This window comes from Schistocerca serialis, chromosome 3 (genome assembly GCF_023864345.2).
Source record: "Schistocerca serialis cubense isolate TAMUIC-IGC-003099 chromosome 3, iqSchSeri2.2, whole genome shotgun sequence".
Classification (NCBI taxonomy): domain Eukaryota; kingdom Metazoa; phylum Arthropoda; class Insecta; order Orthoptera; family Acrididae; genus Schistocerca; species Schistocerca serialis.
The window spans coordinates 376,466,766-376,481,605 of NC_064640.1; the positions used below are offsets into that span (position 1 = coordinate 376,466,766).

Here is a 14,840-nt window from a genome sequence, read left to right on the forward strand (position 1 = left end):
GGGTATTCATTGGACATATATATTATACTAGAACTGACATGTGATTACATTTTCAGATACAGCTGCCCATGCAGCTTCAACACGATACCACAGTTCATCAAGAGTAGTGACTGGCGTATTGGCCGTGCGGTTCTAGGCGCTGCAGTCTGGAACCGCGAGATCGCTACGGTCGCAGGTTCGAATCCTGCCTCGGGCATGGATGTTTGTGATGTCCTTAGGTTAGTTAGGTTTAAGTAGTTCTAAATTCTAGGGGACTAATGACCTCAGCAGTTGAGTCCCATAGTGCTCAGAGCCATTTTTTTTGACTGGCGTATTGTGACGAGCCAGTTGCTCGGCCACCATTGACCAGACGTTTTCAGTTGGTGAGAGATCTGGAGAATATTCTGGCCACGCCAGCAGTCGAACATTTTCTGTATCCAGAAAGGCCCTTACAGGACCTGCAACATGCGGTCGTGCATTATCCTTATGAAATGTAGGGTTTCGCAGGGATCGAATGAAGGGTAGACCCACGGATCATAACACATCTGAAATGTAACGTCCACTGTTCAAAGTGCCGTCAGTGCGAACAAGAGGTGACCGAGACGTGTAACCAATGGCACCCCATACCATCACGTTGGGTGATACGCCAGTATGGCGATGACGAATACACGCTTCCAATGTTCGTTCACCGCGATGTCGCCAAACACGGATGCGACCATCATATTGCTGTAAACAGAACCTGGATTCATCCGAAAAAATGACGTTTTGCCATGCGTGCACCCAGGTTCATCGTTGAGTACACCATCGCAGGCGCTCCTGTCTGTGATGCAGCGACAAGGGTAACCGCAGCCATGGTCTCCGAGCTGATAGTCCATGCTGCTGCAAACGTCGTCGAACTGTCCGTGCAGATGGTTGTTGTCTTGCAAACGTCCCCATCTGTTGACTCAGGGATCGAGAAGTGGCTGCACGATCCGTTACAGCCATGCGGATAAGATGCCTGTCATCTCGACTGCTAGTGATACGAGGCCGTTGGGATCCAGCACGGCGTTCAGTATTACCCTTCTGAACCCTCTGACTCCATATTCTGCTAACAGTCATTGGATCTCAATCAACGCGAGCAACAATGTCGCGATACGATAAACCACAATCGCGATAGGCTACAATCTGACCTTTATCAAAGTCGGAAACGTGATGGTACGCATTTCTCCTCCTTACACGAGGCATCACAACAACGTTTCACCAGGCAACGCCGGTCAACTGCTGTTTGTGTATGATAAATCGGTTGGAAACTTTCGTCATGTCAGCACGTTGTAGGTGTCACCACCGGCGCCAACCTTGTGTGAATGCTCTGAAAAGCTAATCATTTGCATGTCACAGCATCTTCTTCCTGTCGTTTAAATTTCGCGTCTGTAGCACGTCATCTTCGTGGTGTAGCAATTTTAATGGCCAGTAGTGTAGTACGTGCACTCAGTTGTCATAATTCTCTCTCTCGTTATAATGTTTGAATTAAGGGAATCATCGCATTTAAAACTTGTGACGAAAATTCACGTATGGCAGAAAGCTACGTCCGATGTGTGTTTTAATGGACGTGGATGATAACATAAAGAATTTATTGATAGACCAGGAAAATTTGTGTTAGCCACTGAGAACACTTCCTAACGAACTTATAAAAAAATTGGCTTCTCAAGGAAAAAAACTTCGAGTTGCTAAATATTTTGTTTAGGAATGTAAACCGATGCTTCACGTATCTATATTTGGAGAACAAAACAGCAAGTATGCCATTTATATGAAAGTGTGAATTGCACGTATGTAAATTTCGTATTTACATTATTGTGTCCTCGCCAATGGACGCAGCCGGATGTGGCGCACTGAGACAGTTTCCGACTGGCCCTATGTGCGGCCTTTTAAGTTCGCTACCAACCGAAAACGCATTCAGCAATGTATGCGCCGCCCCCTATGAGCGGCGGCCACAGGCAGCAACGCGGTTCACGTTCGGCGTTGGCGCATGACAGTTTTAGTACGGGGTTCCAGGGCTGCAGTTCGTAGCTGCAGTTCGTAGTGGAGATCAGCCTTCGAGTCTTAGTCTACGACTGGAGTCCCCTATAGCCTTCAGGTAGGGACAAGTGTTCGACAGTGATTGACAGTGCGTCTCCCAGGCCGAAAATAGCCTTATTGACACTGTATTCAGTAACATACGCCTTGACAGGCCACTAGTTAGTTGTATCTGCCCGCAACCACATCCAACGAGTTGCAATACAACTTAAATTAAGTACCGCAGCGCAATAAAGTGTTCCGCCCACTTCGGAGCACCTAAACCAAAAAATCATCACACATACGTTGTCAAGATGCTGCGTTATAACAGTCCACAACCCCACCCTTCCTACGGTAATCTCTTTTTTAATTAGGCAGCTTTCAGCTTTATTGGCACAAAAGATGGATATTGATAAGTTGTGGCTATCTCTGCTGCTACGTACGCGTGCGAGTCGACTGGGTTAAGCAGTAGTTAGTGCAAGCTATCTACCATACTAGCGAACTCAACACACAGAAGACCAAACAACCCATTCTATGCTCAGCTAGAATCCAACACAGTTATACATCTATAAAGTAGGTACATATTCATACTGCTATGTACAAATGCAGCTGAAACTTCATTATGAACGAAATAAAATTTTAATTAAATTCATATAATTAAAAATGACTCAAGAGCAAAGGAAACATTTCTCTGGGTGGCACCTATGTAACATTGGAAACACCGTCACAATGAGGCTACAATTCTGTGAGCTCGACTCCATTGACGATAGTTTTTTGAGGGTTGCTTCATTTGAATGATGTGGGAGGAAATGATGGAGTGAGTAAAGTTATTTTCAAATATATTAATTTATTTGGTCTCAGTTGCAATGATTTAAGTTCACGTAGTACTGATTCACAATTGCTTTCATCAAAAACGTAAATAGCAATAAGCTAACAATTTCTAGGTTTCTAAATGGTTCAAATGGCTCTGAGCACTATGGGACTCAACTGCTGAGGTCATTAGACCCCTAGAACTTAGAACTAGTTAAACCTAACTAACCTAAGGACATCACAAACATCCATGCCCGAGGCAGGATTCGAACCGGCGACCGTAGCGGTCTTGCGGTTCCAGACTGCAGCGCCTTTAACCGCACGGCCACTTCGGCCGGCTTTTCTAGGTTTCTCTGGATCACAAACGTGATAATATTCAAATAATACAAACTGCATCTGTGCCGAAGGTAATGTTCTCTGAAAGACTGTAGGTTGATATGCACATCACCTTCCAAAGTCTAGAGAACTTATAAAATGCGCGTATACCGGATAGCATAACCTCTGGATCCCGGTATATTAAAGAAATAACGATAAACTTCTAGCCACAAGTTGCGAAACAGACTTTCGAATTGTGAGCTACGCAGTGCAAATACAAACGCAAAAGATAAACGGGACACTTCCACGAAAATGGCCAAAGGCACGCCAAGCTACAGCCGTGCACCGAACAGCAACTCTCCAACGAACGAGACACAAGCCCAGGAATCGCTATGTTACTCGACAGTGACACATCAGGCGAAAGCTACTTTCGTTGTTAAGTTTTGTAAATCAGTGTATATATTTAACTGCTTAAGTAAATCAGCTTAGATATTGTGACGACACTGGTCTGTCACATGCCACTAATCGACAATATGTACACTGACGGAAAAAAGAATTGCAACACCAAGGAGTTGTGCGACATACACGAAAGCTGGTAGACGTGTTTCTGCGTCTGAAAGATGATGCCAGTTCAAGTTTCTCGCCAGTCGCATGAGAGTGGTGCTGGTAGCGCCAGTATGGGAATGCAAATCAAATTTGCGTTAAATACACGCTGTAACGGTCGTGAGCGTTAATTAACTTTGTGATTGGACATGTTTTTAGTCAAGAATGCCCTTAAGGAGAAAAAAAAACGTCATTACCAACACCTCACTGAGATTGCAGAAAGACTTGGCGGGAATGTAACCACTGTACATGACCGAAGGTAGCGATGGCAACGGGAATGTATGGTCGCAAGAAGACCGGGCTCCGAACAGCCACTTGGCACTACCGGCGCATCGTACTGCATCTGCAGCAGCAATTCGAGCAGCAGATAGCGTCACAGAGACACAACGATCCGTTACAAATCGGTTAGTTAAAGAACAACTCCAAGTTAGATGTCCTGCAGCATGGATTCCACTGATTCCAAACTACCGCTATTTGCGAATTCAGTGGTGTCAAGCGAGGGTTCGTTGGAAGGCTGCGTGGAGGTCTGTTGTGTTTTCTGATGAAAGCTGGTTCTTCCTTGGTGACAGTGATGGCCGTGTGTTGCTGAGAAGAAGACCAATCTGTGGGCGTGCTAGGCATAGTGGCCAACACCTGGAGTTAAGGTCGAGGGTATGATTTCGTATGACAGCAGGAGCAGTCTCATGGATAATCCACGCATCCTGCCTGAAAATTTGTACGTCAGTGTGGTGATTCGACCTGTTGTGCTCCCATTCATGACCAGCATTCCAGGGGGTGTTCTGCAACAGGATGACATACCGCTGTTGTTGCCCAGCATGCTACACAGTGTGTCGACATGTCGCCTTGGCCTGCTCGATCACCAGATCTGTCTCGTATCCTCACATATGAGACATCATTAGACGACAATTCCAGCGTCACCCACAACCAGCATTAATCGTCTCTGTATTGACCGACCAAGTGTAAAAGGCATGGAACTCCATCCCATAAATTGACATCCAACACCTGTAGAACACAATGCATGCATGGTTGCATTCAACAATCTGGCGGTTACGCCGCTTATTATTGTACTGGCATTTTACATTCGCATCGGTTTGTCTCGCGCTTACATTAACCAGTGATCTTGCAATGTTAACCACTTAAATATGTTACCTAGACAAATGTATTCCCGAAATTTCATTAATCTACGTTGATAATTTTGGTGTTAAGATTTATTTCTGTCAGCGTATAATCACTTTATGTTGTATTCTCACACACTTTCTGAATAGAAAAGCAGGACCTGTGTATTCTGGCATATTAGCTCGTGTTTTTCTCAGTTAGTGCAACGTGGCTTGGCGCTGCATCTGCAAGTCTTTAGCAGTAGGCTGACAATAGAGGAATTTCGAAGAGCTTCCCAACAAAAGTTTTCATGGGCAGCAGTCGCGCGAATAAGCCGCTCTGAGTGTCTCTTGAGACAGAGTGCTACAAAAGCGCGTTTTGAAACTGTGCTAGCCACGAGAGGTCCGAGATTCGAACAAAACCCGCAGGTGGTCCAGAAGATGGGAGCAGGAAAGCAGGGCCACCGCTATGTTCCCTTTAACAGCGTGGAAAGCGAGTTGCCAATCATAAGGCTACGTCCAATATTCTGCCAACTTCAGTATGTGTAACAGAGAATAAAACATATGCTGCATGGAAAAATTCTGAAGGCTTTCTCTGGACGCAGGAAGAGAGAGGGAGAATTTTGGTTGTCAGTGCGGCAAACCTTGCAATTTCCTTATTTCGTATGTAATTCTGAGAAGTATGAGGGAGACAGTGTGGCAGGAGTTCGCTTGAGTGTAGAGGTATAGAAAGAACTGCTACAGTATAATACAGAAGGTAACTGAAAGAAATTCTCAATGGGACGACCATAAATGACACTTTCATTCAAAGACAGTAATGACACTGAATTCACCGCGATTTATGATGGTCCACTGGACATTACAAATGGCGGGACATGGTTCTTAATACGTATATTGTGCGATCACCACGGACGGCAGTGCATGCTCTGCAATGTGCTCCAATGCTGGCCACAAGATTGGTAATGAGTTCTTGTGATTGGGCATTCTACCCCTCCACTAGCGGGGTTGACAACTGCAGGATGGTCATTGGAGCATGTGGACGTGCTGCAAATACGTCTCTCTAGCGCGTCCCACACGTGCTCGGCGGGATCTGAGCCGGGGAACGGTCAGGACATTCCATTCGCCGAATATCCTCTCATTCCAAGAACCCCTCCACATGCGCTGTTCGATGCGGCTGCGCATTGTCATCCATGGAAACGATGTCAGAGCAGAATGCACCGCTGAAAAGACGCACATTGTGACGGGAAGCAGTATCACATTAACGCTGACCGTGAATGTGCCGTGTTCAAAAAATTGGAGGTCACGTGTTTCCACCTCTCCCCATAAGAGGGTACGAGAATCACTACTCAGCGAAAATCTGCCCTCATCCTAGAAGAGCACGAGATTCCACTCCTATTTGGTACAGTCCGCATGTTCTTGACACCATCATAAACGGTGCCTTCGATCTGTGAGTGTCGACGGAACGCAGCGTACTGGTCGTCGGACAAAAAGAACACTCCCATGCAGTCGCCGTTCCACTGTGGAGCGTGACACTGTGTGCCTTGCAGTCCTGTTAAATGTGGTTGCAAGTACACCAGCTGTTTGCCGTGGGTCCCTTCTGACCTGTTGCACCATGTAGCTGTCATCTGCTGTTGTAGTTTCCCACGGTCGACCACCTTCATCGCTTCGGGCAACAGTGCCTGTGGGTCGCTGAGCTCTCCTCGCATGTGAAACAACTGTGTGACCAATACCAAACGCCTGGGTTACACTCGTCACACTTCGTCCTTCATTCAGTTTCCCAATGACTCTTGCCCGTCTGAAGTCAGATGTCGCCGTCAGGCCATTTTGTAATTCAGAAGACCACCACAGTGCACAGTTAGTGCTCGTTGATTGACATATCCTTTCTATTCCCGTTCATTCAACCGAATCGTGTTGTAGGGACAGCCCCATTTGACGCCTTAGTCACGCTAATCTCACACTATGTGACGTTCAGCTCTTTGTGCACGACCAGGAGATCTGGCAACGTGCATCCGCAATTTCTTTTATTTCCACCTAGTTGTTAACATGTTATGATAATTTATTTATTTCGTTCTTAAGGCCGGCAATAATGTTGACCCAGTACCTATGCAACCACGACGGATGGATGATTTGCTAACCAACAGTGAATGTAACAATAATTTCGTCTGGGTCAATGGCCTGGTGCAAGCCATTAAATTGTAGGTCACTTCAGTTTCTTACATGTCTCTAATCTACCTCAGGTATCTAAGCGGAGAAAGGGCACCTACAGTTTAAAGTTTAATCCCAATTGCATGTCGTTCCTGAAGACTCCTCACATCGTTGTAATGTGAAGGTTAGATTAAAGACAGACTGAAAATTTCCATTGTCTGACCAGGATTGGATACCACCACCTCTCGGTTTCCACTGGATCAACAGGCTCGACAACACTGACATTAGTACATCGAGTGAGTTCGCCTCCATTTCCATGCGCGTATAACGCATTTCTAGATAAACACTCAAAAACTAGCTTTTTGAAGCATAAAATAGTTGCATAACTAAGAAGAGATGTTAATAAATACAGCCTAAGCGGATAAATATCACCTTTACTGAAAAAATGTATGGCTGTGGTGCCCACTATGAAGGAGATTCTGCATGATATTAGTTTTATTCTTGTGCATCTCTTATGGGGCCATGTTTCTTGACTGCTTTATTTCCTGCTATTGTAAGTTTTCTCTTGAAACGCAGTCTCTAGCCCAGTCTGATTTAGTAAATGCTTATTTAATCCAGCTGTGTAAGCGATTAACTAGGATATCTTTGACGGCATTGCTTCTAAGTGGCTGTCTGGCAGATTCACGATGATAAATACAACAGCAGTACGACGAAAGATAAAAGTTGACAATACTAATATTAATAACTGAGTGAAGGTGAAATTTGTATCCATACTCCGGTTTATAACAGTTCGAGCTCTATTTGTGATAATGATTGAATTGGATGTTTTAATGCACTGTAAATGTTTGTCAGAGTTTACTGACAATCAAGAACTCTATTCTTAAGGGATCACGGTGATGTTACTTATGTTACACTGTTTAACAGGTTTCACAGATACAAACTAAAATTAGAATATTGTGGGTGACTGTAATATGCAAAACGAAAGGATCGTGCAGTTGAGAGTTTAGAAAATTAGCAGTAACTTAATGATTGCAGATGAATAAGTGTATCTATTTCCTAGTACAGGATATAACGTTATTTTGATTTTGGGTGCTCGACAGCAAGGTACACGCTACAGGACACGCAATAGCTAAACACAATACCTTTATGTCGTACACCTAGTGTTCTGTGTCACCAATGGACAACAGCTTTAACATGTGTTTCCATCAGTCCTCCTGACAGTTAAATTTTTGTGTCTTGTTGAGAATTATTATCACATTGTCTAAGGCGTTCACAGATAAAACGTTTTAATAATCTTACCTGATGCTGTGCACATAGCAATTTCATACTGGGACATTTATAACGATGTTTCCCTCGTATTTATGGACTATGAGCTGTGACATAGCCAGTAGCTTGCTTTGTAGTACCTCTACCAAAGAGATTCTCGTGGGTGTCTTACACTGAAGTCGGGCCAGTAGAATACCAGGTGTGGCGAAAAGCAAGTTACGTTCAGAATGCCAAACCTAAACACAAGCAAGGTTTCAACACTTACCGTCTGTACTCGGCTTGCATTTTGGGACAGTCGGAGCATATTTACAGTAATTGAACGTCTTGAAATACCTGAAACACAAGCAGAACAAACATTAAACTAATTATCACTTACATAAAATATATCTATATTTCTGAAATGCCTATCTAATGGATATATATATATATATATATATATATATATATATATATGTGTGTGTGTGTGTTTGTGTGTGTGTTATAATTCTCCAGATATAATTTTTGCTCGAAAAATTGTTTGAAAATTACAGCGTTGAAACAAAATATAGTAATGTGTGGCTTGGTACTGAAGAAGACAGAGAAGGCTGACTCCTCGGTGAATTTTTGTATCGAGGACACGATAAAAATTAATTTTTACTTTGTGACGGTACAAAAGCCGTATTGGCAGCACATAACTCTTGCGTTCCTTCGGTAAGGTAATGTTGGTGCGTCCACCGGACAGCAAAGATCTCGCACCAAAACACTGCCTCTCGTTTCCAAAGTTGAAGGAGTAGTTACGTTCAAATGTCTCTGCAGAAGAATCTGATGTTCGACAGGGAAAGTAACTAAAGATATGTTATAGACATACCTGTAGTTAACACAAAAATGTAGGGTTTGACAATTATTTAGTGTGCTTTATATCTTTACTTTCAGTATAATACTCGTACATCAATTAATCAGAAAAATAGTAAAAAATACGACATTTTAATTCATTTATAACGTGGTGCCGTCATAACTTAGATTTCAGGACAATGAAAAATCTGAGAAATAAAGCAATCTCATTGTAAGGCAATGGTAAGTGCTTTACTAAACCAAATACTTAAAATTAGAAAAAAATGAATCAGTTGCTTGTTGTGTCGCCACAGGTAATCGTCTCTAGTAAATAAGGTAATAATAGGTGAAAGAGATTATTTTTAAGATTCTCTACAATATCGGGGAGAAGTGTACCTTTGTCCACAGTCGCTGGGTAGATGAGAGCAGCTTGTATTCACTGCAATTATGTTTTAGTAGCTTATAAAAGGTAGGCCGAAATAGAACTCTCATTTGGTGCTCTCTTCTGCTTGGACTCCTGTAGCGCGTTATTCATAACGCAACAAAAACGCTTCCCTTGTTACAAAGTGGAAAAATCTGCATCCGACTTACAGCAGTAAAACTCTCAGAGAAGGATCATGTACATGCGTGTAAAGCTGACAGAATCATATTGGACTTTACAGTGCGATGACGTTGGAAATATCTTTCCACAATGTTCTCATTTCGAATCTGACTAAGCCATATGTGAGTTAAATGGAACATAGAAGTAACTATCTAAAGCGCACCCGCATGAGCTGTTGTAATAATGAGGGACAAGTCAGTTTGCAGCATATACACGTAACGAAAATTTGGTTGTGCGCACCTGTTTGCTGTTTACTCATAACTGAATATATTAGTGAAACATACATTACCGGAAAAAAATGCAACAGACTCAAGGACTGTGTTCAGTAGCACCAGGGTATAATATATGCATACTGAGGGGTTGTAATGTTAGTGAGTCATTTGTCACGGTCATCGGCGATCATACAGCACTCATGAGGCCTGTCTTCTGCAAACTCTGCTTTGACTCCTCAGGCAGTAACTGTATTGAGTATAGAGTTGAACAGCGTTTGCAACATTCATTCTAGGGTACGACCATGCCCTACCGACGAGTTAGATGTCTCCATCTGTGTTGTGCAGTTGTGGGTAGTGAGTTGGTTTTTATGTAGCAGCTTGAGCTTTTCCTCTCAGAAGCGCCACAGTCGGGTAATTTGCTCCTTTGCGGCGGTCTGTTTGCACTATTTCAGTTACTCTTCACTGTTTTGTTTGTATTCTTGAGCTTTTATTGGCTTTTTTACACAGTACGATATGGATAGGGGCGGTGCTTGGTGTGAATCGGCACAAAGAGAATTGGCCTTTGTCTGTAAACAGCTGCGTTGGCCACAGTCGACAGTCTTTTGGCTGCTGCTCAAAGCTATGGCCACAGCAGGGCGCCGGTGACAAGACCCGTGACATCGTTGGTGCTGTTGGAATCACCTGGTGACCTGACTGCCACTGCGGCCGATTTTGCTGCCCAGTCCAGACAACCGAAGAGGGCTGGTATGCTACTCATTGGGAGGTCCAACGTTAAATGGGTAATGGAGTCCCTCAGGGAAACAGCATGCAGGGCGGGATGGAATGTCAGTGTTCACACGGTATGTTTCCCGGGGGATATCGTCCTCAAGGTGGAGAAGGCTCTGTCAGTGGCTATCGAGCGCACTTAGTGCAACCGGCCGAGCGGTTCTAGGCGCTACAGTCTGGAACCGCGCGACCGCTACGGTCGCAGGTTCGAATCTTGCCTCGGGCATGGATGTGTGTGATGTCCTTAGGTTAGTTAGGTTTAAGTAGTTCTACGTTCTAGGGGACTGATGACCTCAGAAGTTAAGTCCCATAGTGCTGAGAGCCATTTGAACCATTTGAACTTAGGCAACCGGCTACAAATAGTGGCACATACCCGCACTAATGACACCTGTCGCATTGGTTCTGATGCTATCCTCGGCTCCTTTCGGCGGATGGTTGTTCTGGTGAAGGCAACTAGCATCGCACACGGGGTGCAGGCTAAGCTGACTGTTTGCAGCATCCCACTGTGGGTCGATCGAGGTCTTCTGGTTTGGAGCAGAGTGGAAGATGTAAACCAGAGGCTCAGACGACTCTGCTACGGTATCGGATGCCAATTTCTCGACCAGCGCCATCGGATGAAGAGTTGTAGGGTTCCCCTTAATAGGTCAGGCATTCATTACTCACAGGAAGAGGCTAACAGGGTAGTGAAGTACGTATGAGGCGCACATGAGGTTTTTTAGGTTGGAGAAATCCCCCCGCCCCTTGGGATCAGACACGAATTGTCTGCCAAAATCGAAGTTACACCAGCCACAATGACCTCAGAGAATGCTGGTCCTCACAGATCGGATACAGAAAAGATTACTATGATATTAGTAAACAGCAGGAGCATCCAAGGAGAGGTCCTAGAATTATTATCGCTTATTGAAGATAATGCTCAGACAGAACTAGGAACAGAAAGTTGGTTGAAATCAGAAGTGAACAGCAACATAATCCTAGGTTCAGATTGGAATTTTTATCGTAAGGATAGGTCAGTCAGCAATGGTGGCGGCGTCTTTTTTGCAGTAAAAATTTCGATAATATCTAGCGAGGTTATCACGGATTCCAAATGTGAATTTATCTGGATGAAGTTAAGCATCAAAGGTAATTGTAATGAGATGGCTTTATAGACAGTCAACTTATCATGCTGTTGTAATAGAGGGTGACTTCAGTTGTCAGGTATAGATTGATAGATTCGTACTACCAAAACTGGTGCCAGAGACAGGAATTCGTGCGATATTATTCTGAATGTATTGTCTGAAAATTTCTTCGAGCAGATATTTAGAGCACTAGCGACAAACAGACCTGAACTTATCGAGTCAATTAACGTACAGGAAGGTATCAGTGATCAAAAGGCTGAGATAGCAACTATGACCACGGGTTTTACAAGGGATGTTAATAAAGGTAGAAGAATATTTTGCTTAGCAAGATTGACAGGATACAAACTGCACAGTTTCTGAATAGTCAGCATCAAATATTCGGTGCTAAGGGCCAAGGTATGGTGCACAAATGGGAAAAATTGAAACACATCTTTCCACATGCCTTACACAAATATGTTCCGAGCTAGATCATAAAGGATAGGATAGACCCGCCGTGGATCAATAGCAGTGTTGTAAAACTGCTACGTAAACAAAAAGAGCTTCAGCACGGATTCGAGAAAAGTCAAAACCTAGATGACAAGCGGAAGTTGAACAGAGCGAAAATGAGCATAAGGAAAGCAATGAATGAAGTGTTCAGTCACTCTGAACGTAACATTTTGTCAACCGATCTGAGTAAAAACCCTAAGAGGTTTTGATCTTACGTAAAATCAGTGAGTTCGAAATCCTCTATTGATTCACTCAGTGGCCATACTGGCACCGAAACTGAATATAATGGAGAGAAGGTCGAAATACTCAATTCGGTATCCCGAAATTGTTTCACATACCTATAATATTCTTCAAACATTACGCGAAAGAACTTGCTCCCCTTTTAGCAGCGGTTTCTCATAGATCGCTGGAGGAAAGAAGGGTACCTAGCGACTGGAAAAAAGCGCAGGTGATTTCCGTTTTCAAGAAGGGACTTGGGATAGATGCATAAAATTATAGGCTTACATCGTTGACGTAAATCTGTTGTAGAATTATAGAATATGTTTTATGTTCAAGAAGTATGACGTCTTTGGAGAACGAAAATTTCCTCTATAAAAAAATCAACGAGGGTTCCCCAAACAGAGATCTTGCAAAATTCAGCTCGCTCTGTTCCTCCATGAGATCCACAGCGCTGTATACAGGGTGTTACAAAAAGGTACGGCCAAACTTTCAGGAAACATTCCTCACACACAAATAAAGAAAAGATGTTATGTGGACATGTGTCCGGAAACGCTTAATTTCCATGTTAGAGCTCATTTTAGTTTCGTCACCTACGCTTCCACCTACGCTCAATGGAGCACGTTATCATGATTTCATACGGGATCCTCTACCTGTGCTGCTAGAACATGTGCCTTTACAAGTACGACACAACATGTGGTTCATGCACGATGGAGCTCCTGCACATTTCAGTCGAAGTGTTCGTAAGCTTCTCAACAACAGATTCGGTGACCGATGGATTGGTAGAGGCGGACCAATTCCATGGCCTCCACGCACTCCTGACCTCAACCCTCTTGACTTTCATTTATGGGGGCATTTGAAAGCTCTTGTCTACGCAACCCCGGTACCAAATGTAGAGACTCTTCGTGCTCGTATTCTGGACGGCTGTGATACAATATGCCATTCTCCAGGGCTGCATCAGCGCATCAGGGATTCCATGCGACGGAGGGTGGATGCATGTATCCTCGCTAACGGAGGACATTTTGAACATTTCCTGTAACAAAGTGTTTGAAGTCACGCTGGTACGTTCTGTTGATGTGTGTTTCCATTCCATGATTAATGTGATTTGAAGAGAAGTAATAAAATGAGCTCTAACATGGAAAGTAAGCGTTTCCGGACACATGTCCACATAACATATTTTCTTTCTTTGTATGTGAGGAATGTTTCCTGAAAGTTTGGCCGTACCTTTTTGTAACACCCTGTATAACGGCGCTAAAGTTGATCCACTAATGCTCAACTGACGACAGATTATTGGAAACAGTATCTACCGTGAAATATCTAGGAGTAACTACCAGGAGTGGCCTTAAGTGGAATGACTACATAAAACAAAACGTAGGAAAAGTGAAGGACAGAGATTCGTAAGAAGTAGCTTAATGAAATGTAACTCATCCACGAAGAAAATGGACTACAAGGCGCTTGTTCGATCGATTCTTGAGTATTTTTCATCAATCTGGGATCCTTAAGAGGTAGGACTAATAGAAGAGATAGAGAAGATCCAACGAAGGTAGGCGCGTTTCGTCACGGGATATTTTAGTCGGCACGAAAATGTTACCGAGATGCTCAACAAACGCCAATGGCAGACGCCACAACAGAGATATTGTGCATCACGGAGAGGTTTACTATTGAAATTTCTAGAGAGCATTTTGCGAGAAGAGTCAGAAAATATTTTACTTCTTCCCACATATATCTCGCGAAATGACCAAGATAAGAAAATTCGATAAATTAGAGGCATTACAGAGGCTTTGTATTGTATTGTGTTGTATGGAACTGGGGACCTAGAAACTATGGAGAGGCTTCGTCCCCGCCGTGGCCCGCAGTGGTACACAACCCCACAACAGGCTACAGCAGTCCACTCACCCCACCGCCGACACACACCGAACGCAGGGTTAATATTGCGTTTCGGCCCCCAGTGGACCCCCCCCCCCCCCCCCCCCAAGGAACGTCTCACACCAGACGGATGTAATCCCAATGTGTGGGTGGTAGAGTAATTATGGTGTACACGTACTTGGAGAAAGTGTTTGCGCAGCAATCACCGACGTAGTGTAACTGAGACGGAATAATGGTAACCACCCCGCATGCGCCGAGGCAGATGGAAAACCGCCTTAAATACCATCCACAGACTGGCTAGCATACCGTACGGGGACCGGCACGCCTTCCCACCCGGAAAGCAGTGCCTTAGTCCGCACGGCTAACCGGGCGGGCTTTATAGAGGCTTACAATAATTTTTCCCAATCGCCATTTGTGAATGGAACAGGGCAAGGGGGATCAGCTAGCGGTAACATAAGTACCCTCTGGCACACACCGTTAGGTGGCTTGCGTAGTATGATGTAGATGTAGATGTACTCCTGTTGAA

The 14,840-nt window shown here is 44.0% G+C and overlaps 1 protein-coding gene across 1 annotated transcript in view; it reads right to left on the reverse strand.

Annotated features, from left to right (window-relative positions):
* Positions 1-14,840, reverse strand: part of LOC126471615 (relaxin receptor 1) — a 752,030-nt gene that overhangs the window by 128,683 nt on the left and 608,507 nt on the right. Inside the window, exon 14 of the mRNA XM_050099855.1 lies at positions 8,509-8,576. Coding sequence (XP_049955812.1) covers positions 8,509-8,576 — 68 coding nt within the window. The remainder of the gene's footprint in view (positions 1-8,508; positions 8,577-14,840) is intronic.